Source organism: Mustela lutreola, chromosome 2 (assembly GCF_030435805.1).
Source record: "Mustela lutreola isolate mMusLut2 chromosome 2, mMusLut2.pri, whole genome shotgun sequence".
Classification (NCBI taxonomy): Eukaryota; Metazoa; Chordata; class Mammalia; order Carnivora; family Mustelidae; genus Mustela; species Mustela lutreola.
Genome location: NC_081291.1, coordinates 127,944,855 through 127,967,980, shown reverse-complemented (window position 1 = coordinate 127,967,980; position 23,126 = coordinate 127,944,855). Strand labels below are relative to the sequence as shown.

The 23,126-nt window shown below is 34.1% G+C and overlaps 1 protein-coding gene across 3 annotated transcripts in view; it reads right to left on the bottom strand.

Moving 5' to 3' along the window:
* Positions 1-23,126, bottom strand: part of SPATA16 (spermatogenesis associated 16) — a 259,451-nt gene that overhangs the window by 122,340 nt on the left and 113,985 nt on the right. For all 3 annotated transcript variants that reach the window (XM_059163453.1, XM_059163451.1, XM_059163452.1), the window contains exon 4: positions 12,603-12,692. In XM_059163453.1, coding sequence (XP_059019436.1) covers positions 12,603-12,692 — 90 coding nt within the window. The remainder of the gene's footprint in view (positions 1-12,602; positions 12,693-23,126) is intronic.

The window sequence follows — 23,126 nt, the reverse complement described above, 5'->3', positions numbered from 1 at the left end:
TTCTCAGAGGAGGTAGACCCCAAGAAGGGTTTCAGAAATAACCAAAGAGGGAAAAGCTATTCTGAGAAGAGGATATGCAGATATGTATAAGCATGAAATATCATGCTGAGTTTGGGTAATATTTGAGTATTAAAGTGTGTGTGTGTGTGTGTGTGTGTGTGTGTGTAAAGGAGGCCAGAGAGACAGAGACAAACAGGGACTTAATTACAAGAGACCTTTTAATTTTTTGCCAGGATTTATTTGGTAGATTATGGAAAGTAATTTAAAGTAATTAGTCTGGAGAGAGATGTGTTCAAATTTGCTCTGTAAATACAGCGTATTACACATTGCTTTTTAACCTGCTTTTTAAAATAAACAATATGGTGAGAATAGCTTTCACATTAGTAAATTTGCAGCTGTAGCAGTAATTAAAATGGTAACATTGTATTCCATCGGTAATTCCACTATTTAATTAATCAATCCATTATGTTAGACAATTAAGATATTGGAGAGTTAAGTTTTTGAAAGCAATAGGGTTCAGTTTAGAACATATGTTTTGATTGAGATGCTTCTAATATAGTCAAGTGGGAATATTCAGAAGGTGTTTGAACATATAAATGTGGAGATTAGGAGCAAGATCTGAGAATGTGGGCATAAATTTGGGAGTCATTAGTAGATTGATTAGCTAAAGCCAGCAGAGGGGATTTTTATGGCCAAGGAAAAGTAAATGCACAATTTAAAAAAGAGTAAAGGGTACAGGCCCTTGGGAAACACTAATTTTTAAGGAATAGGTTGGAGAATAAGGTTAAGAAGGAAAAGTTAGAGCAGTAGGAAAAAATCCAGAGAGTATGATGTCACAGAACTAGGAGAAAGAAAGAGACTTGATTCTCATAACAACTTTTGGAGAGATGAGACTGGGTCCTACCATTATTCCCATTCCATAGAGGCCAAAGATCTTGCCGAGGCTAACATAATTTTTTTTTTTTAAGATTTCATTTATTTATTTGACAGAGATCACAAGTAGACAGAGAGGTAGGCAGAGAGAGAGGAGAAAGCAGGCTGAGCAGAGAGCTCAATCCCAGGACCCCAAGACCATGACCTGAGCTGAAGGCAGAAGCTTAACCCTCTGAGCCACCCAGGCACCCAACCAAGGCTCACATAATTGTAATGATAGAACTGAACTGCTGATCTTGATTATCTAGCCCAAATTTTAATGGACTCAGCACCAGATTTTATGACTCAGGTAATTAAAGAAGAGTATAAAAGTATATCAAAATAAGTTCCAGAAGCTAAAATTAAGATGGAATCTGTAGGAGATATAATATGTAGAAAAAGAACATGTTCTTAAATTATAGCAGGCAAAGGATATCCCAAAATAGGCTGGGAGAGAAAGATGATAAAAATGTCTTTAAAATGTTAAGTCTCAAATTTAAGAATATGGTGGATGAGATGATCAGAGAAACACTACTTAGGACAGCTGATACTTTTAAACAAGATGGACTGAAAACAAACATAAAAAACAAGTTTCTAAAAAGTCTGTTTTGAAATAATTTGAAATCTAAAGAAAAGTCCCAAAAATTGTACAGGAGTTAATGTATATCATTCTACCTAGCTTCCTCTAACCTTGACAACTTATAAAACCATAGAATAGTGAATAAACCAGGAAATTAATGTTGGTACATTTCTACTAACTAAACTACAGATTTCTCTAAAGTTCAACAGTTTTTTCCTTATTGCCACATTTCTGTTCCAGGATCCAGTCAAGGATCCCACAATACATTTAGTTGTTGTGTATCATTAGCATCTTCTAGTCTTTGACATTTCCTTATTCTTTTCTTATATTTTATGGCCTTCATACTTTTAAAGAGAATTAATTGGTTATTCCATAGACTGTTTCCCAAGTTGAATTTGTATGATATTTTTTCATGATTAAACTGAAATTGAGCTTTAGGCAAGAATACCATAGAAGTAATGTGATGGTCTCATTGCATACTATTGGGGGTGTGTGTGTGTAATGTAGATATTTATTACTGGTGGTATTAACCTTGACCACTTGATTATGGTGGTCTTTGCTCATTTATTTCACAATAAAGTGAGTAGGTTTTCCTCTCCAACTGATAAATATTTGTAGGAGATAATTATTTCTTATTTCATATTGAATTATAATGGACATACAATTTTATAAGTTTCAGGTACAACATAGTGATTTGATATTTTTATACATTATGAAAGAATCATAAGTCTAGTTACCATCTGTCACCATACAAAGTTATTATGATATTATTGACTATATTTTCAATGCTCTATGTCACATTCTTGTGACTTATTTATTTTATAACTGGAAGTTTGTACCTCTAAATTCCCTTTACCTATTTCACCCATTTCTCTATTCTCTATGCTTCTACCAACACCAATTTTTTCTTTATGTCTATGTTTTGTTTTTTAGATTTCACACACAAGTTAAATCATATGGTCCTTGTCTTTCTCTGTCTGATTTACTTCACTTAGCATAATACCCTTTACATCCATCCATATTGTCTTAAATGGCTTGATTTCATTTTTTTTATGGCTGAGTAGTATTTCTTAATGTGTGTGTGTGTGTGTCTGTGTATAAAGATAGACAAATAGACACACCATATTGTCTTTATCCATTCATCTATAGATGGACACTTAGGCTGCTTCATATCTTGTCTATTGTAAATAATGTTGCAATGAACATAGGGGTACATATATCTTTTAAAATTAGTGTTTTTGTTGTCTTCAGATAAATAACAAAGTGGAATTGCTGAAATTAAAGTCCATTAGTAGATATATCTTGCAACAATTATTACTGTGGTGCTTGCTAACATTGATTTTCTCTCATTTATTCTACATTTATTAATTTGTATTCCTCTGTAAGGAAGAATTTTCATTTATCCCCATATATTTATTCAATTATTTTTATATTAGAATAAACTCATATATGAATATTCATTTAATTCAATGGATTATAATTTGATACTACCAATATTTGTTTTGTTATTCAAATTGTGTTTTTTTAAAAGATATATTTATTTATGAGAGAAAGAGGGAGAGAGTTCATGCAATATGCTTGAGCATGTGGGGGAAGGGACAGAGGGAGAGGGAGACAAGTAGACTCCCCGCAGAGCAGGGAGCCCTATGCAGGGCTTGATCCCAGATCATGATCTGAGCTGAAATCAAGAGTTGGACACAGCCGACTGAGCCACCCCGGTGCCCCAGTTATTCAGATTGTTTTAACTTTGGCTATTGGGGGTACCATCTCCTTGGCTTCTTGTGTCAAATAGTCATTTAAAAAATATGTAGATAGTGTTACATAAGTAAAAAGGGTTTAATAAGCGAACAAAAAAGTTTTTTTCTGAGGATATATGTTAATATTTACTGGTCTACTAACTTTTTTTTTTTTTTTTTTTTTTTTATTTGACAGGCAGAGATCACAAGTAGGCAGAGCAGCAGGCAGAGAGAGAGGAGGAAGCAGGCTCCCTGCTGAGCAGAGAGCCCGATGTGGGACTCGATCCCAGGTCCCTGAGACCATGACCTGAGCCGAAGGCAGTGGCTTAACCCACTCAACCACCCAGGCGCCCTGGTCTACTAACTTTTAATGAGACATGTGCATGGGGAAAAGTAGACAAGTCTTAAGGGTTTAAGCAGAGGGAAGATTGAATAGACAACCTACTTAAAGTTTTTCTTACAAATAACACATTCAATAAAAGAACTAGGAGAAACTCTTACAGAGCAAAATAGTGGAACAGCATGTCAGTCTTGGCCTTGGATCCTGGTAGACTGCGGAAAAGGAAATAAGAGAGTCTTCCTTGGGAATTCCTAACTAGAACTTACACTATTCTGGTTTGGAATTCAAATTCACAGTTTCTACAATTTATGTGGAAGAGCAAAAGGCTTAGAATAGACAAGACATTCCTGAAAAAGAATCGGTTGGTAAAGTTTCCTTTCCTAGATTATCAGGAATATCAAGACTAATTATAAACCATTGTATAAATATAATCCTATGTATGATAGTGTGTTTTTGGCAAGGTAACAGACAAACAGATGTATGAATAGAATAGAGACCAGAAACTGACATATTCACATATGGAAAATTGATATAAACAGAGCTAACATGGTAGACAAATAGCAAAAGGATTTAATAAGATGATATCAAGATAATTGGTTATCCACCTAGGGAAAAACATAATAAGAGAATCCTTCCTCCCATCATATATAAAAAACAACTATCATTGGGTCAAAACTTAAAAGGCAAAGGAAAAACTCAAAAACTTTTGAGATAATTTAGAAGGGTATCTTGACGAGCTTAGGATAGAAGGGAATTTTTTAAAAAACTTAAGCAGTGCAAATCATAAAAGAATTTGACTACAGTTGACTACACTCAAAATAAGTCTTTAATTTTTCATCAAAAGATAACAAAAAGAGTATGATTATATAAACCATAAATTGGAAGGAATTACTTGCAACATATATTGCTAAAACTAATTAGTACCCAGAGTATACAAAGAATCCAATGATTCAATAATAAAAAGACAAACAATCCAATAAGAAATAAACACAAGATAAATATACAAATGAGCGTTTCACATTAGAGGAAACATGATTGCCCAATAAATATATTAAAAATGCACAAGTGCACCAGTAATAAAAAAAAGAAAATGTAAACCACAATGAGGCAATCAATACCATTTCAAACTCACCCAAGTGGCCAATACGAAGTGTGACAAGAGCAAGTACATCCTTTGTGCAGAAATCAGGGTCTTGGTGATAAAGTTAAGGTCGAATTCCAGATTTGGTACTTATCAATGGTCTTTGACAAGTCATTCGAACTCTAGCTTAAGTTCCCTCACCTAAAAAATGTGGAATATAATTTCTTTGCAGAGTTGTGAGGAGCAAAGCTAATGCACTACAAACATCTGACATAGAGTTTGGCAAAAAGCAAGGGATCATAGATGACGGCTGTCAAAATTAAGATAAATTGGGGTGGTAGCTCTGGAATATAATGTTTTTTCCAAAGTTGCACTTGACATAATTATTTTAGAGTGAATGTTTTAGGTTTTAAACATCATTCTTCAAAGCTTGTAACAGCAACAACAGCAGCAGCAACAACAACAATAACAATAGCAGCAGGAGCAATAATTAATGGAGGCCTTACTATGTGCCAGGCACTGAGTTTCATGTTTCATGTTCATTATTCCATGCAAACCTTATGCTTACTTTGTAAAGTAGTATTATTATCTTCATTTTATGGTTGAGGAAATTGAAACTAAAAGAGGTTACTTAACTAACTTGCCCAAGGTCACACATAACTAGTCATTTGTGGTCCTGGAGTGGAACACAGGTCTCTCTGACTTGGCTATAATTCTCCAATGCAGACAGTTACTCTTTAGCAGACAGATACAGAAATAGAACTTTTGACTTATAAGCAATTTTCACAATCAGTGGCATCAAGATTAATTTATGTGCGTAATAGTGTAATGAACCAATGCCAGTTTTTTTTTTTTTTTTTAAAGTGAGGTGTGTGTGTGAAGAATTTCAGAGTTTCCGGCAGTGCGCTGTTAGGATTTCCAGCCTAATCTTTTGTCAGGGTATTGCTATTTCTGACAGAAATGAGGAAAAGAAAAAAGGAGAATTTGGAGTCAAAACCAGATGACCTAAACTATTTATGTCATTTGAATGTCCACCTACCCATGCTGGGGGTCTCTACAATCTAACTCACTTTAAGAATTATTGGAGTATCTCTCAGAATGAAATAAGATGCTAAAATTCATGATATTTTCATATGCAAAATTTTTTTTAAAAATCAATTTTTCCCTTTTTAACTCCTTAACCCAACCAAAATCATGCCTTTCAACCCCAATGTTAACATGGAGGTTCCCCATGACTCCTAGAGTTAGACAGGGTCTATTAGTATTGTGGTGCAATCTGTGTCCTGTTGTGTTCTGGTGTTAATGTTGAGAAACTCATTTTCTATTTAGGAAGCTTCACATATCTTCAAAGAGTTCCCATTAACAGCAACAAAAACAATGATAATCCTTATTTTTTATTGAGAGTTTATGATATGCCAAGTACTGTGCCAAGTGTACTTGTCTCATTCATCCTCATAATGAATGTCTCATTCATCCTCATCCCCATAACCTCTGGGACATAGATGCTATTATTATCTCCAATTTGCAGATTAAGATATGGAAGTTTTGATCCATTATCATAATTTTATCATCAGCAGACTAAATTCTAATTCTTTCGGCAACACTTACGCATAACAAAATAGCACAGACATGCGGAGTTAAACTTCAGCTCCTTTGAATTAAACTTTTTAATGTTTAATTGATTTTCTATAATTCCACCATTGTAGAACATGTGGAATCAGGTGGGCATCTGATTGAAGGGAAGAAGAATAAGAAGAGAACATTTTTATTTCTTTATTTCTTCACACTTAAAACTTGAATGAATAGGGACAAAAATAATTATCATGATGTACATCAGCAAGATGGAGAAATTCACAAAATTAATCATTGTTTATTTTTCTCTAATGAATTTCTGGATGTCCTTTGCAATAGGCCTGTGTTAAATTTCTTTTCTATTTGACGTAAAATTATTTATTTTTTCAATAATTTACTTATAATTTGGATCATGTCCAAAAATTTCAACTTTTCTTAAGGCAACAGTTACTTTTAAGCCATCATTTATTATTGCAACCTTATGATTAGTACTTTTGTTGTAAGATTAGACATTTATGAGTCTGTAATTTTAAATCATTAAGAAACACAAGATGGTTAGAAACTTGAAGATTTAGAATATTTTTAACCTTCACTTTTTTCCGTGAAGTCACAAATGCTGCATCTTACATACATAGAAACTGATGAGTTATAGTCTTATGGTCAGGTATTTAACCTAAGTGATATGAAATGACTAAAATTTGTCTATATTAGTGTCTGTTTTAGAAATCATACATGAAGAAGCAAATTTTGTAGTGCTTCAGGATCATACAGCTTTATCAATACCTAGGAAAAGGAAAATCACTTAATGGTGGAATGATCATGTCCACCTTCCAGCATACAACTGTATGTCACATAGGACTGATTAATATTAGCCTACACTAAGCTGTTCTGGTAAAGGCAAACTGTCTCCATAAAAAAAGAAAAAGCCCTTCAGGCAGATGGACAGTTTAAGAATAAAAATTAGCCTACAGTCTTCATTTATACTATCTAAAGACATAAATGAGAACTTACTTTAACCAAAAAACTGTGATGTATTTTTGCATGGTGTTTGAATGGATTTTATACTTTCAATTGAATCAGAACTAAGTTAAAATAAATTCCCAACACTACTATCATCTCTTCAGAATCATTTGTCTTAAGTCTACCTGTCAGTATATTCTCCTCCCTTGCAAGACACACAATAATCTCATTTAAAATCATAGAGTTCTATGACACTAAAACAGCTGACACAGTTTCTTACTGCTTACTGTTGTAGTACTATTCTGAGTGATTGCCTATCAATGAAAATATCACTGTTTTATGTGACTATGTTTCTGAACAAATACTTAAATTTATTTTTAGATCACTTTCTCTTTTGGAATGTTGTGATTTATATATGCATTATTTCCATTTCCAATGGCATCAGTTTTAACCTCTACTATCTACCTATCTGGCTTCTCTCTATCTATCTGGCTACTCACTCTAGAGAGTGTAGCCATGAATTAATTCATCTTGTGAATTAATTGTATTGTGTTTTGATTTGGTTAAAAGGAACATACTATTTGTATATTACCTTAAGAAGGAAAAAGATAGGGGCGCCTGGGTGGTTCAGTGGGTTAAAGCCTCTGCCTTCAGCTCAGGTCATGATCCCAGGGTCCTGGGATCGAGCCCTGCATCCTACTCTCTGCTCTGTGGGATGCCTGCTTCCTCCTCTCTCTCTGCCTCCCTCTCTGCCTACTTGTGATCTCTGTCAAATAAATAAATAAAATCTTTTAAAAAAGGAAGGAAAAAGATAAAAAATATTAGACTATATAGTTGATTACCTAATCTATTTATCATAATATTATATATAATGTGGTATTAAATAATACTACTATAAATAAAAGGTAGAACAGATTTGTTGCAACAAATCGGTGAATTACATGTTCACGAATGGGACTACTTCAGCTTTCTTAATATGAAACTGTTTGAAAAACATGAAATAATTGACATTTAAAAGTTAAGAAATTTTAAAAAAAGAAAAATTAAGAGATTTCTCTTGCCAAGTTCTGAAAAGCATTATTTCCCGAAGACTCAAAAATCGACAACACTGTACTACAGTTGTATACAGCAACATTAACTGTACTTGAATATGGCCATTCCCTTCAGAAGGACTAGGGTAGTGTGCCAGATGGCCAGTGTGGTCACAACAGTCCTGCTTTATGCATATTTTCCTGGTTATTTCTTAACAATGCTTATTTTCACTAATAAGTTTGAAAGATAAATTATATGGTCATTGTAATTAGTGGTCTCTAGTTCTCTGTAATTCATACAGCTCTTCTATCTTATAATTGACCTCCTTCATACACCATCAGCTTGAGATTTGTGAATATTTAAATGCATGATTACTGCTCCAGTAGCCCTCATCTAGTTCATATATGTAGAAATGCACAACTAACTCTTCCTTAATGATGAACAGAAGCTTTTGTTTTATTTCCCCTTTAGTATTACCTTCTGTTTGCTTCCACTTACACAGTGTGATCTTAACTAAAGTAGTTCCTTTGTAATGTCAGCTATTTTTTGCCTTATAGATCTTTATCATAGGAGTCACGATACTATCACCATAACTTAACTATGTGAACACTCTCATATTTATCTTTTAACCAGGGTTGTACTAACAGTTTCATGTAATATCTCCTTATTGCTGCTGCTAAATGGTTCTTAATTACAAATTCAAAACTGGCTAATTTAATTTGCCAACCCTGTACTGGTGCTTGGTATGCGTCAAACTCTGTGGAAGTCACTGAGCATACAGAAATAAAAGACACGCCATTCGTATTATCAAGAGTTATTAGCTCTTTTCATAAAATAGTCTTCACATTTGTTCGTTTCACATCTCTGCATATTTTTTCTTATCTTACCATCTTTCTTATGAAGGTAGTGCCAAAGGATATGTGTGTGTGTGTGTGTGTGTGTGTGTGTGTGTGTGTGAGTGCTACGAGAGAAGGCAGATTCAAGCAAAGACATTCTAATTCAACACATATACTTTTATGTGCAAAGAAATGAAGAGATGTTAAAGAGCTACGCTACTTGCTATTTCAGGTAAGACCTCACAGGTTGGTTGTTTCTGGGGAGTTACAGCAATTTCAATTTAGATTTATGGTCTGAAAATGTACTTTAATCAATTTAACCAGTGCCAGTTGTCTGCTCAAGGATGACCAGCATCCCTGCAGAGCCTAAAGCAAAATAAAATATCCTTATTTTTATCCAGTTTCCTACCATCTATATATTCTTGTTCTCTCTTCTGGTAGGTAGGATGTTACTAAAAGAATATTGACCCATAAAATAAAAGGACCTGCTCATTGTTATAAACCTGACTGATACCTTCTATTCAAATACAGGTCATAGCATTTTCTCTAGTCTCTCTGTTGAGAATCCTGGCTTTTATGAGACTGTCCTGGGAATCTTTTCTGACCTATTTTTATTAAGTATTCCTTCCTGAGTAGAGCTGGTTAGGCTCAGAAAACCTTAGGTGGCCCAAATTCTAGTTCCTGGTTATAAATACTCTAACGTGAATCAGAAAGAGATGATTCACTTCACTGCAAATAATGGTTTTAAGATTCCTAAGTCACCTAGTAATGGGATTCTTTTGCATTTGTTAAGTGCCTTTCAATTTCAGAAACATGACTACTTGACATTCTAGAGGAAGTAACTTTAAGGTGTTGGCTTTTCCAGTGAGTTTAAATATAATATCCTTGTAAGAGGCCTGAACCAAACTACCCAAATTTCCAAGAAAGTAATTGATAAACATGAATGTTCTATATATTTATTTGCATTTATTATTCACATTACAAGTCTAATAGCTAAGAGACCCTATCATAGTCATGTTCATTCTTCCCCTCGGGAAAACCATAATGACTAATATTGTATATTGAGGACTATAATTGCCAAGGAAGCCAAGATGAAAAACTCTTATATCTGTAATTAATTGTATCTACTTCTCTTTTGGAAAGTCCATACCAGCATAACCAAAAATTATCAGGAACTTCCTCAGGACTATTATCAGGTCTTCAGGTCAGTCATTATATGATATTGAACACCTACATTTATTTCATTGCAGGGATATACACATCAAGGACAATGGATATTCAGTTCCAACTTTGTATAGCAAATACTGACAGAGTACTAATTTTCAAGTTTTTATTGTTTGTTTTAGGGCCCATAAAGAATTTTTGTCACAACTTTAACTCAAACAGTCAAAGCTTGATACAATTAAGTTATAGTCAATGATAGGCTGGCAACCTGGCTCTCCCTGAACCAGAAAAGGCGGCTTTGTAGCATTAGCCAGTTTCCATAGTGTAAATTTTCCCAGCATTACTAAGTTCTCTATTTTAAAAACTGGCTCTCCGTAAATTCCAGAATATTAACAATTGGCTTTTCAGAGTCTATACAAGCCGATCCCAGCACACCATCATCAATTTTTCTTAACATCTTTTTTTTTATTGTGTCATGTTTTTTTTTAAAAGTATGGGACTGAAGGAAGCTCATGTTAGTCACCATACAGTACATCATTAATTTTTGATGTAGTGTTCCATGATTCATTGTTCATATAAAACACCCAGTGCTCCATGCAATCTGTGTCCTCCTTAATACCCATCACCAGACTCCCCCATCCCCGCACCCTACTCCCTTCTATAACTCTGTTTGTTTCCCCAGATTCCATAGTCTCTCTCACAGCTTGTTTTTTACTAGTTGCAATCTAATTTTGAAGTTGCATCTAGTCTTCTCCTAATGATTTTTTTTATTAGATTCAGAAGACACATTAATAAACCATCTTTTAGAAAACATCATTTTACAGGTAGTGGTATCAGTTTACATTGGACCTATTAGCTTCATTTGTAGCTAGGGACTTTTTAAAAAGTATGGGACTGAAGGAAGCTCACCACCACCTCTTAAATTCCCTCTCATTCACATGGGAAAAGTATGTGGGCAGAAAGAAAGTTACAGACAACTTAGTGGAGAAAATAAAATGTAGAAAAAAGTCACAAGTGAGTACATCAGATGGAATACATTAGAAAAAGTATAAGGAAAAATAGAATGCAAAAAACGAGATTGATACATAAAGACCATTATATTTAAAAAATGCACATTAACATACAGGTAAATAGATGTTGTGGCATAATGGTTGTTTGACTGCAAAGTGAGTGTAGTTGGGATTAATTCTGCCCTCCGTATCCATCATTTAATTCAGTTTGGTAACTCTCACGACCACCTAAATAAATGGAATTCATGTCGATTTCATGGTATTAATTTTATGGAACCATTTTATTATCCATTTAAATTCCTTAAACTACACTCTCCAAGAAAGTGTTATATTGCAAAGATTGCAACCTAGGCTTCTCATCCCTATTACTGCAGATAGTTCCTTAGGAATAGTGCTTGGAGCTGGTGAAGAAACCACTCACATTTCCTTGCTGAATTCCTAGAATATTAAAGTGGGTGGGGCACCTGGGTGGCTCAGTGGATTAAGCCTCTGCCTTCAGCTCAGGTCATGATCTCAGGGTCCTGGGATGGAGCCCCACATAGGGCTCTCTGCTTGGTGGGGAGTCTGCTTCCTCCCCTCTCTCTGCCTGCCTCTCTGCCTACTTGTGATCCCTCTCTCTCTGTCAAATAAATTTTAAAAATCTTAAATAAGTAAAGTGGACAAGTTAGAAATAGCGCTATTCATTGGGAGATGAGGAAAATTCATTGAGAGATTCATCAAAAGGAAGGGAAGTCCAATATGATGAGCTTGACTCAGGAAGAAAAAAAGCCTTTGTAGTCATAGGTGAAAAGGAACTCTGAATGTAACATTGAGGCTGTTGCACAATTCTTGTAAATTTTTTTTTCTGTTGTGTAGGTTCTGGGGATGAAAATATTAAAAGCTGCTTTGTTAGGTTTTTATAAAACATACTGGGGTCTAGGAGGCAATATATTAGAACAGCTCTAACAACCCTTGATGTTATAACTGATGCCATCTCCTCTAGAAAGAGCTCCTGAGGTCTTTTTCATGCTGTTGGATTTCATTTCCAGAACTCAAGAAAGAGAGAGTCACAGAATTGTATCATTACAACCAAAACCAGGATTGTACTGGAGGGCAAGAGGTCAAGTTCATATCTAATCTTCCCTGGAAGTTTTCCCATCATTATGAGTGACCTCATGGCTGGAAAGTTTGAATTTTTACTAAGAGCTATGAACAGAGAATGGCTTTAATTAAGGAAAAAGATAGTCAATAATTGTTGGTTTGACATTTATAAGACAATAATTCTGGTAAAATCATACTCCATGAGAGAAATGGAAAGTTCTATTATGCTATTACCAGAAGCTGAGAATGAAATTAATTTAACTTGAAATAAATCTTCGCAAAAGTTATAACAAACATACCGGGCAGCTTCTGAATATCTCTCTAGACATCTAAACACTGTTGCCTGGCGAAGATGATTTCGGAAATAAGCTGGGTTTAAAACAATGCTCCTGTAAGAAGATAAAAGAGATGCTAATGTTACTAGGTTTTTAAAAGTCAATTACTAGAATTGTACAGGAATGAAATAACATGTATTCAATTTTATGTACTATATATTTTAAAAGATACTAATGAATGAGACCATTTTCTTCCTGTAATTGTCAGTTAAGACAAATAAACAAGCATTATTGAAATTTTATCATGTTTACATGATAAAAGAATTTGATTTTTAGCACTGAATATCTTTTATAGATATGGCAGTGACAAAAAATGGAATCCAACTTATATTACATATGAGACATAATATTATTTTATTTGCTTATGTTAATAAATCAGGCAAAAATCAGAGGTTACTTATGGTATGTGTACTCATAATGAAGGACAAGGTTATTAGCTATTGAATTTCAATTAAAAGAAAGGAACTGGAATTTGGGTAGCATTGTAATTTGCACTCTATAATTAGGTTCTTAGTGAAATGAAAGGAATCTGTTCCATTCCTTTGGTCTTGACCTTGCCACTTTTGGTCAGGCCTTAATCACTTTGGATTTCATTTCTTCTTTAATGAAATTACAATGGCTTGGCTTGAGTATAAAATGAGGTATCTATCCTTATTTGTTGATTCTACCATCATCTAAGTTTTAGGGTCTCAATTAATGCCCAGATGAAAAGATGATCATTCCCTACCGGTGTTCTCGCCTGGAGATATACTGGTAGACATTTCCCTTCTTTCATTCATTGACAGCTAGGCACTGTTCAAGGCATTTGATGTAATGAGGTGAACTAGACAGATGTAGTCTATGGCTCGTCACTGAATGGGGAGATTATTAATGAAAGTTTGAAATGTAGCTTCTACTAACAGAGTATTGTGTTACTGATGTGGGACAGAGAATGTTACAGAACCAATACAGTATTATGAAGCAAACTTTTTGTGAGCCTGTTTTAACAAGTTAATATGAATCACTTGGAATTAGTCCATTATTTAAGTAAGTGGTTTTTTGTCTTTTTTGAGAAGTTCACAGAGCTTTGTGAGAATCAGATGTAAGCTATGTACTTCTGCCCAGAAAAATGTATCCAAACATAATTGCCTAAATTTAGGGAATTCATGTGATCCCTGAAGCCTAGTCATATCCAGATTGTAAAACATCCCAACAAAAATAATTCCATTCCCAGAACCATTGTTTATAGAAAGAATAAAGTAGAAAAGGAACATCTATCTGGCCCATGCAGAAATCATAGAATTATGTGACGATGAGACGGATTGCTTGAACAACTTGTCTCACTTTAAACACAACTTCACAGAAACCAAAGAGGTTATGGGAACTTTCTAAAATCATACACAACAAATTAGCTGAAGAAAGGTTTCAAGTTTATTCTCTTTCCTATCTCTAGCCTCAGTACTTCATATCATACCTATGGCTTTTTGCATGATGATTTCTGAATTAAAGGGGCCTAAGTTAGTGATGTTTTATGTTACCCTATGACTAATAATTTGTACAAATGAATAATTAAACCCCCAGAATATACATTATTTCTTTTGGTGATTTCTGATTAAAATGTTGGAAATTTAAAAAAACTATTACGTGAGTTCCGTATCAATACTGAACTGCTAATATTTTATATTAATTTAGAAAAAGAGTATGTTTATATGTCATCCTTGTAAAAGTAATTTTGTAAAAGTAGATCAGAGGGAATAAGAGCAGAGCTCTGTCAAGGGCCTAGGTCTTCTGACTGACAAGAATTTTCTTTCACATCATAGTTAATTCTTCCCTTTAACTTTGTAATCATTCATTCACTGGTGCAATCTTACTAAGTGCCTACAAATGTGATGGGACAAAATCCTTACTGAATGGATGTTTCTAGCCTTTGACATCACTTTGCCCATGATGTAGTATTCTGGCATTGCTGAGCTGTTCTCTAAGAATCTTGCTTTGTCAGACAAGTTCTTTCCCCCCCAACCCCCCACCCCCACGAGTTCTACTGATAAAAATGCAAAGATTGGAGAGAAGGATGGGGTGTGGTGGAAAAAAGGAGTAGGGAAGGAAAGGTTTAGTAGAAGAGGGAGGATGGAAAGGAACAGTCATCAAAATAGTTTGGGATGTAGGTGAAGGAGAAAATTTTCATCAGTAGTAAGGGGGTTGATGAGATAAACATGGGAATTGTTTCCGTGTGACTTCTAAAAAGGATAGGTATTTTTAAAAATTGCTTGTAATTACATTTCTGGTGTTGAAGAAATGCAAGTAGAGAACACGAGCTTAGAAATTACTATTGCTAAACTGGAAGAGTTTCTTTTAATCATAATATAACGCTACATGGTACCATGTGAGTCACAGTTTTATCTGAGGGACTCCAAGAAGACCTGGACCCAGTCTGCCCTGAGAGGTGGAGGTATAATTATAAAGAAAAAAGTTTAGAAATTTGAGATGAGATATTATATTTGGCAATTTATTATTTTTGGCTCTCATAGCTATTGCAGAATTTACTGTGTGCTTATGATATGTCTTATTAGATATTTGGCAAAGAAATGCTAATGGGGATTATGAAGCCTAGTTTTTACACTTTTAGTAATTTATTTGATGCTTTCTAAAATAACATACCCTTATAAAGATGTATTTTATGTGCCTACAACTTGTAAAGGAAATGTTGATTTAGCTTTAAAAGTTCTTAATCATTTATCATTTGATGCCATTTGAGGAGCTATAGGAGGTAGTCTAAGACCAAAATGGACAATCTGATGGGGGCTATAGTGAAAAAAGAAAGAAACAAACAAAAACCCCAGCAACCCTACAATTATAATCAGAGAGAGAAGAACTCTGTGCTGATGGGCCTGATTTTATCACAGAGGAAATAACTCCGATTTAGCTATGTTGATAGGGCTTTTGGCAAAAAACAAGATCATGTTAAAGAGAATAGCTAAATTGCAGAACTCATTGCATTTTTGTCAGAAGAATAGAGATAGTGTTAGTAACAGGTCATGATTGCTCATTGAACTGACTAGCACTGAACTGACTAGAATGAGATCATGTAAAATAATAAATATTATAATAGATAAATTCACTTGTCAAATAAATTATTTTTCTCTTAGTGATTGATATGCCACTTCCATTATATGTAAGTTTATATGCACAGTTGGATCCATGGCTGGACTTTGTATCCCACACTTTTAATCCATCTATTTCTATGCAGAACAAATTTTTTTAATTATCATCACTTTAAAATACATCTTAACTTCTGGAAGAGAAGAACTGCCTAATGCTGTCTTTCTGAAAAAAATGTGTTGTCTGGGATGTTTATTCTTCTTGATGAACTTTATAACCCTCATCTTTTAAAGTTACAGCATTTGGTGGGTTTTCATTGTGTTAAGAAAAAATGCATTCGATCAATTTTAGTTAGAATAGACATTTTTATACCATTGTCTTCCCATCCTGGGATGTGACTTTTCTCTTCTTCATTTAAATATTTTTTCTCCAGTAATTTTTAACCTTCTTTTTCCTTTTTTAAAAACAGAGGTTTCACTAATTTCTTATTAAATTCTTAAATTTTAATATTTTATGTGAGAATTATACATGAAAATATGTGTGAATGTGTATGCATGCATATATATATACTATGTAATATATACATAAAACTATCTATACCTTCTATGTGTATATATATATCTTACTACTTAAAACATGATCATCAGCACCAGAGAGTTCATTAGAAATGTAAAATCTTGATTCCCATATCAAACCTGCTCAATCTGCATTTTAACAAAACCCCCAAGTGAACTGTGTGCATCTTAAAGTTTGAAAGCATTGTATATATTCATAGTAAGAATGGGATTTTTCCCATTATTATCTAACTTCTTATTGCTAGCATTTACATATGTATTTTAAAAACATTTATTTATTTATTTATTTATTTATTTTAGTTTTTATTTTCTTTTTAAGATTTTATTTATTTATTTGACAGAGAGAGATCACAAGTAGGCAGAGAGGCAGGCAGAGAGAGAGGGGAAGCAGGCTCCCTGCTGAGCAGAGACCCCCCCCCCCCCCAATGCCACCGCTGATACGGGGCTTGATCCCAGGACCCTGCGACCATGACCTCAGCTGAAGGCAGAGGCTTAACCCACTGAGCCACCCAGGTGCTCCCAAAATATTTGTTTTTTTATAGAACTACCCTATGACCCAGCAATCGCACTACTGGTTATTTACCCTAAAGATACAAATGTAGTGATTCGAAGGGACATGTGCACCTGAATGTTTATACCAGCAATGTCCACAATAACCAAACTATGGAAAAAACCATGTCCATCAACAGATGAATGGATAAAGGAAATGTGGTATATATATACAATGGAATACTATGCAGCCATCAAAAGAAAGAAAATCTTGCCATTTGTAACGATGTGGATGGAACTAGAGGGTATCATGCTAAGTGAAGTAAGTTAATCAGAGAAAGACAATTATCATATGTTCTCTCTGATATGAGGAATTTGAGAGGTAGGGCCAGGGGTCATGGGTGGTAGAGAGGGAAAAAAATAAAACAAGATGGGATAGGAGGGATACAAACCATAGGAGACTCTTAATAACACAAAACAAACTGAGGGTTGCTGGCAGGGTGGGTGGGGTAGAGATAGGGTGGCTGGGTTATGGACATTGGGAAGGGTATGTACAATGCTGAGTGCTATGAAATGTGTAAGCCTCTTGGGTCACAGACCTGTATCCCTGGGGCAAATAATACATTATGTGTAAATAAAATATACTTATTTTTATATCCTTTTGACCTAATATTACAATAATTTAGTTCACATCATCTGCAAATAATGATGGTTGGTACTGCTTTTCAATATTTACATGTTTTTCTTCTCTTACTGCATATGTTACAATATCTTTAAAAGGAATTTAAGTAAGTGAAGTAATCTAGGAATGATTTATTATTTCACAGATAATTGTGATTATGTATTGATATGAGAAACATTATTTTTCCAAGAGTTATTATTAGAAATAAATGTTTATTTTTTTCAAATATCCTTTAGATCTATCAACATGATCTTGTGGACTTTGTCCTTTGACTTTTTGTAGGGATGATTTGAATCAATTACTGACTCAAAGTAACACTGAAATTAATAAATAAATAATATTAAAGTCAAGGATTAAGAAAGTGAATAATAGAAGTATATCCAGGACAAAAAGTGAACAAACATAAAAATAAGGCTGTTCTATTATTATTATTGTTATTATTATTATAATACTGTGATTTTTATAAAATATTATGTTGGTATTGAGTTGCCAGAAGTTTTGAATTTTGGGGGTCTTTTAACCAAACCAAATGGCTTAGTTTTAGCCATTCCTTTCCCTATTCTTTCTTTTAGTGCATTCAGTTCTACTTCATTTCTATTTTTGTATTTTATATTTTTGTCCTCCTTGGATTTTAATATTTCTCTTCTTATTCTTCACTTAATCTATTTATGTTTTCTTTCTGCATAAAGAAAGCATTTACAGCTATGATTATCTTTTACTGATTTTTCATTGATTTGACTATATCCTTAAGAATGATAGAGTATATTTTATTCTCATAATTTTTCCCCTAGTCTTTAATTATATATATATGTATTCATCTTTGATTGAAAAATTATTTAGGATAGGACTGTTCAATTTCCAAGGGGTAGTCTTTTTTATTGTAACTCTTATTTTTAATTTCTCATTTTATTACAAAATAAACAGTATGTTGTACATTTCTGCTTTTCATATACATTACAATTAATAGATACAGGAGTTCGCAAACATTTTAATGCCATGTAGAAAAAATAATACATATCTCATTTGTAATGTATTGTTAGTTAGAAACTGCTATAAGGGAACTTATAAGATTTTTAATGATCTGAATAAAACTGCGAAATAGGTACCTGTTTCATTCAGTTTCCTTGGGAGATCTTTTTAGACTTAAATTTTAATGGTAATGATTGCTATTTCAAAATTCAGTTTGTTTTTAAAGGCAATATTGATTTCATGTTCTATGTTTTCCTCTTTATATTTATTCTCTAATTTTTAGAAAATTAACTTACTTTAATATACTTTTGACAGTTTTGTGAAGCATAAATTACATACAGTAGTATTCACCTTTTTTAAGTATATAGTTTGATACATTTTGACAAGTTTATAACCACACAACAATAAAGATATAGTATACTTCCAACTGCAACAAAAAGTCACAGTGGCGATAGGAGTGTCCTATCTTTTTCCCCAGAAACGGATATATTTTGCTTCTATTTCACCAGAAGCCATGGATTTTTGCCTGGACTTTGGGAATGAGAATGTTAGCTATCACTCCTTCAGGGGCTTAAAGTTTTAGCTTTTATAAGATTAGGGATCAGAAAAGTAATTTCTTATTTACACAAAGATGCCTAAATCCAAATCCCTTTCCCTTACTTGGTCAGTAGCAAGGTAAATTAGCATTGATTCATCCTCCTGAATGCCACTCCTTTTCTTTTTCTAGTAAAGTGTTGAAATATTCTTTAAGAAATGGTAGATCTGGGGCACCTGGGTGGCTCAGTGGGTTAGGCCTCTGCCTTCAGCTCAGGTCATGATCCCAGGGTCCTGGAATCGAGCCCCACATCGAGCTCTCTGCTCAGAGGGGAGCCTGCTTCCCCCTCGCTCTCTGCCTGCTTGTGATCTTGTCAAATAAATAGATAAAATCTTAAAAAAAAAAAAAAAAAAAAGAAATGGTAGATCTACTGGCGCATGGGTGGCTCAGTGGGTTAAAGCCTCTGCCTTCAGTTCAGGTCATGATCCCAGGGTCCTGGGATCAAGCCTCACCTCCGGCTCTCTGCTCAGCTTCCTCCTCTCTCTCTTTCTCTGCCTGCCTCTCTGCCTACTTGTGATCTCTCTCTGTCAAATAAATAAAATCTTAAAAAAAAAAAAAAAGAAATGGTAGATCTAGAGATTTCCAAAAATGTGGATTATTTTAATTTCATCAAATAAGATATTCTTGTGGATAAGATGGTGACATTTATGCTGGATAATGGCATCATTCAGTAGATTATAACAAGCTAGACAACTGGTCAATAAAAATGAAGTATGGTCTGTGTTATTATGAAAGAAGGAATTTAATGCCTTGTCCTTAGCCTTTTTTGTGGACAATATTTCCATTAGTGACTAAGATTAAGTGATTGTAAGGATGTCTATAAAATTTTCAGATGGCATAAATTTTACCTAACAAGGAACTAATATCTGATGACAGAAGGAAAATTCAAGATGATCTGGATTGTTTAAAAATAAAAATCTTATGTTATAGAGTTAAAAAGTCAGTTTACAAAGACAATCATAGTTTGAGAGTGACCACATGGAAAAAGTATGAATATTTTAATCACAAGCCCAATGTAAACACTATGACAGAAATACAAAAACTGCCCATAAATCTTACATTAAATCAATCAAATGCATTCTGTCCAAACAATAAATGATATTTTCACTAAATTGTGCCTTAGCCATATAATCTATTGAATTCATCTATAGTTCCAAGCATCTGTGAGAATAATCACCATACTGTAGTGTGTCTAGAGTATCTAGTGGGTTGGGAAAACATAGTGCATGAAGATATGGAACAAAATTGCTATGTCTAGAGAGTTAAATAAGATTAGTGGAGACTAAGTAAGTACTTTCCAAATACAAAGACCTGCCATGTGGAAAATAGAATAATTATTATATGCAATACCAGGTGAGGCCAGGCAAAACTCAGTATTATGAAGTTATTAATAGTTCAGTTCACAGAAGGAGGGAGCAATGATGCAATAGATTTTGAGAAGAGTTTTCCTTTTACTGGAATCATTTAAGTGATATTTAGAATGCCATCTGTCAAGATGTACAGAAGAAAGTCTTGAATGAGTAGGAGATTAGGCTAAATGACTTCCAAGTATATGTACAAAAATCCTTATAATATTTGCCAAGCACCATGAAGGGTCTGAGTTTCCCCCAGTTGTAAGCTTACAAGTTAGCCTAACATGGTTTCATGGATGATCACAGAATATACAAACCTCCAAAGCCAGAAACAAAGGACAGTTTCTTACAGCAATAGCAGTAGCCAGTCTCTAATCTCTTGTAGTACTGATTCTTTGAGTCACAATTCCCAGATGGCAATACAGAGAGAACCAGGAGACATTTTCACATGCAGTAGATTGCATTTTAAGAGAGGAATCCTGAGCTTAGAGGACATAAATCTTTTATAATAGGCTATAAGCATACCTGTCCTTAACTCTAGAGGAAGACACTATTGCCATCCTTTAAGGCTGTGAGCAGATCTGCCTTGGCTGTTTACTACCCAAGCACCTTTGAAAAGATAGTCCAGAGCAAAGCCTAGTCGGTACCTTGTTCATAAGACATGCAAAAATGTGGGAGGTCCATAGAAAACTGTTTTCCTACATAGATAACTTTTATTCAGATATTCAGGCACTATTTGTTTATATTCCTTCTATTAACAAAGGGTTCATAACAAGGTACAAATAGTTAAAATGTCATAGAAAAATGACAGGATAGCTAATATTGAAGAGTGAGTGATTATATTGTTACTTATTTATATTTTGTTCTAGGAGAAGTTTAAAATAGCTTATAGAATACATATAAGGTTAAATTAAAGTAAAAATAACTCAGGGAACAAAAGAAAAAAATAGATAAATTAAGCTATAAGAAAATAAAAAAACTTCTGTGCATCAAAGGACACTATCAATAGAGTGAAAAGGCAACACATGGAACAGCAGAAAATGTTTGCAAATCATATACCTTATAAGGGGTTAATTTCCAGAAAATATAAGGAGTTCCTACAACTCAACAATGAAAAAAAACAAAGAACCCAAGTTAAGGATAAGCAAAAGACTTGAATAGACATTTCTCCAAAGAAGATATAGACATAGCTAATAAGCATATGAAAAGATGCTCAACATTACCAATCATTAAGGAAATGCAAATCAAACCCACAATGACAAACCACCTCACACTCATTAGAATGGCTACTATCAAAAAAACAGAAAATAGGGGTGCCTGGCTGGCTCAGTCAGTTAGGCGTCTGCCTTCAGCTTAGGGTCCTAAGATAGTGTCCTGATTCAGGCTCCCTGCTCAACGGGGAGACTGCTTCTTCCTCTGCCTCTGCCCTTCCCCCTGCTTGTGCTCTCTGTCAAATAAATAAATAAAATCTAAAAAAAAAAATTAAAAACAAACAAACCAGAAAATAGTTAAGTGTTGATGAGGATGTAGAGAATTAGAACACTTGTGCTTCGTTTGTCAGAATATGAAATGGTACAGCTACTATGGAAAACAGTATGGTAGTTCTCCAAGAATTTCAAAATAGAATTATAATACAATCCAGCAATTCCACTTCTGTGTATGTACCCCAAATAATTGAAAGCAGGATTTCAAAGATGTACTCCCACATTCACAGGAATATTATTTACAATAGCCAAAATGTGGAAGCAACCCATGTCCATCGACAGATGAATGGATATTCATGATGTAGTATATACATACAGTGGAATACTATTCAGCCTGAAAAGAAAGGGAATTCTTACACATGCTACAATATGGGTGAACCATCAGGATATTATGCTAAGTTAAATGAGCCAATCACAAAAAGGCAAGTATTTATATGACGTACCTAGGGTAGATAAATTCAGAGAGAAAGTAGAATGATGGTTGCCAGGGGCAGAGGTGAGAGGGAAATACAAAGTTGCTGTTTAATAGATAAGTTTAGTTTTGTAAGATGAAAACAGTGCTGGAGATAGACTGTATAGCAATGTGAATGTACGTAGTGTACACTTCAAGAATGTGTAAGATGGCAAATTTTATGTTACATGTGTTTTAGCACAACTAAAAATAAAAATAAAGCTGAAAGTGGAAAGCAATATTAAAAATAAAGATGCTAAGATGAAGCCTGGATGAAGTCACTACACAAAGTATTTCATAAGATCTTACAAGTTTGATTGGAATGGACTATATTTTGTTGTTGTTGTTGTTGTTTCTTGGTTTTCTGGTGGCTAATGGAAAGAGGGATGTATAGTTTGTTTTAAATAAGCCATTTGCTCGATTCAAATATTTTATAGTTTAATCAGAAAGATCACTTTATTCAAAATTACCCTATAATGTAACAGTCTATGGCCTCAGTAACAGATTTACTGTAAGGGATCTATATGGTTGCTTCTTAGAGCTTCTTTCAACAGGGATGTTATCTTAATACCAAATCTCAACCTAGTAACCTAAACTCCAGAGTAGGTGGAATGGGACTATAAGGAGCATGTATGCAATTGTATTGTCACTATGTAAGGATTCAGTGAAATCGTAGTGATTAGGTCTTAATTGGTCACTTGGTTCACTACAGAAGATACATCAAAAACTAATGATGGGGGAGGAGGAGTCAAGATGGTGAAGAAGTAGCAGGCTGAGGCTACGTCAGGTAGCAGGAGATCAGCTAGATAGCTT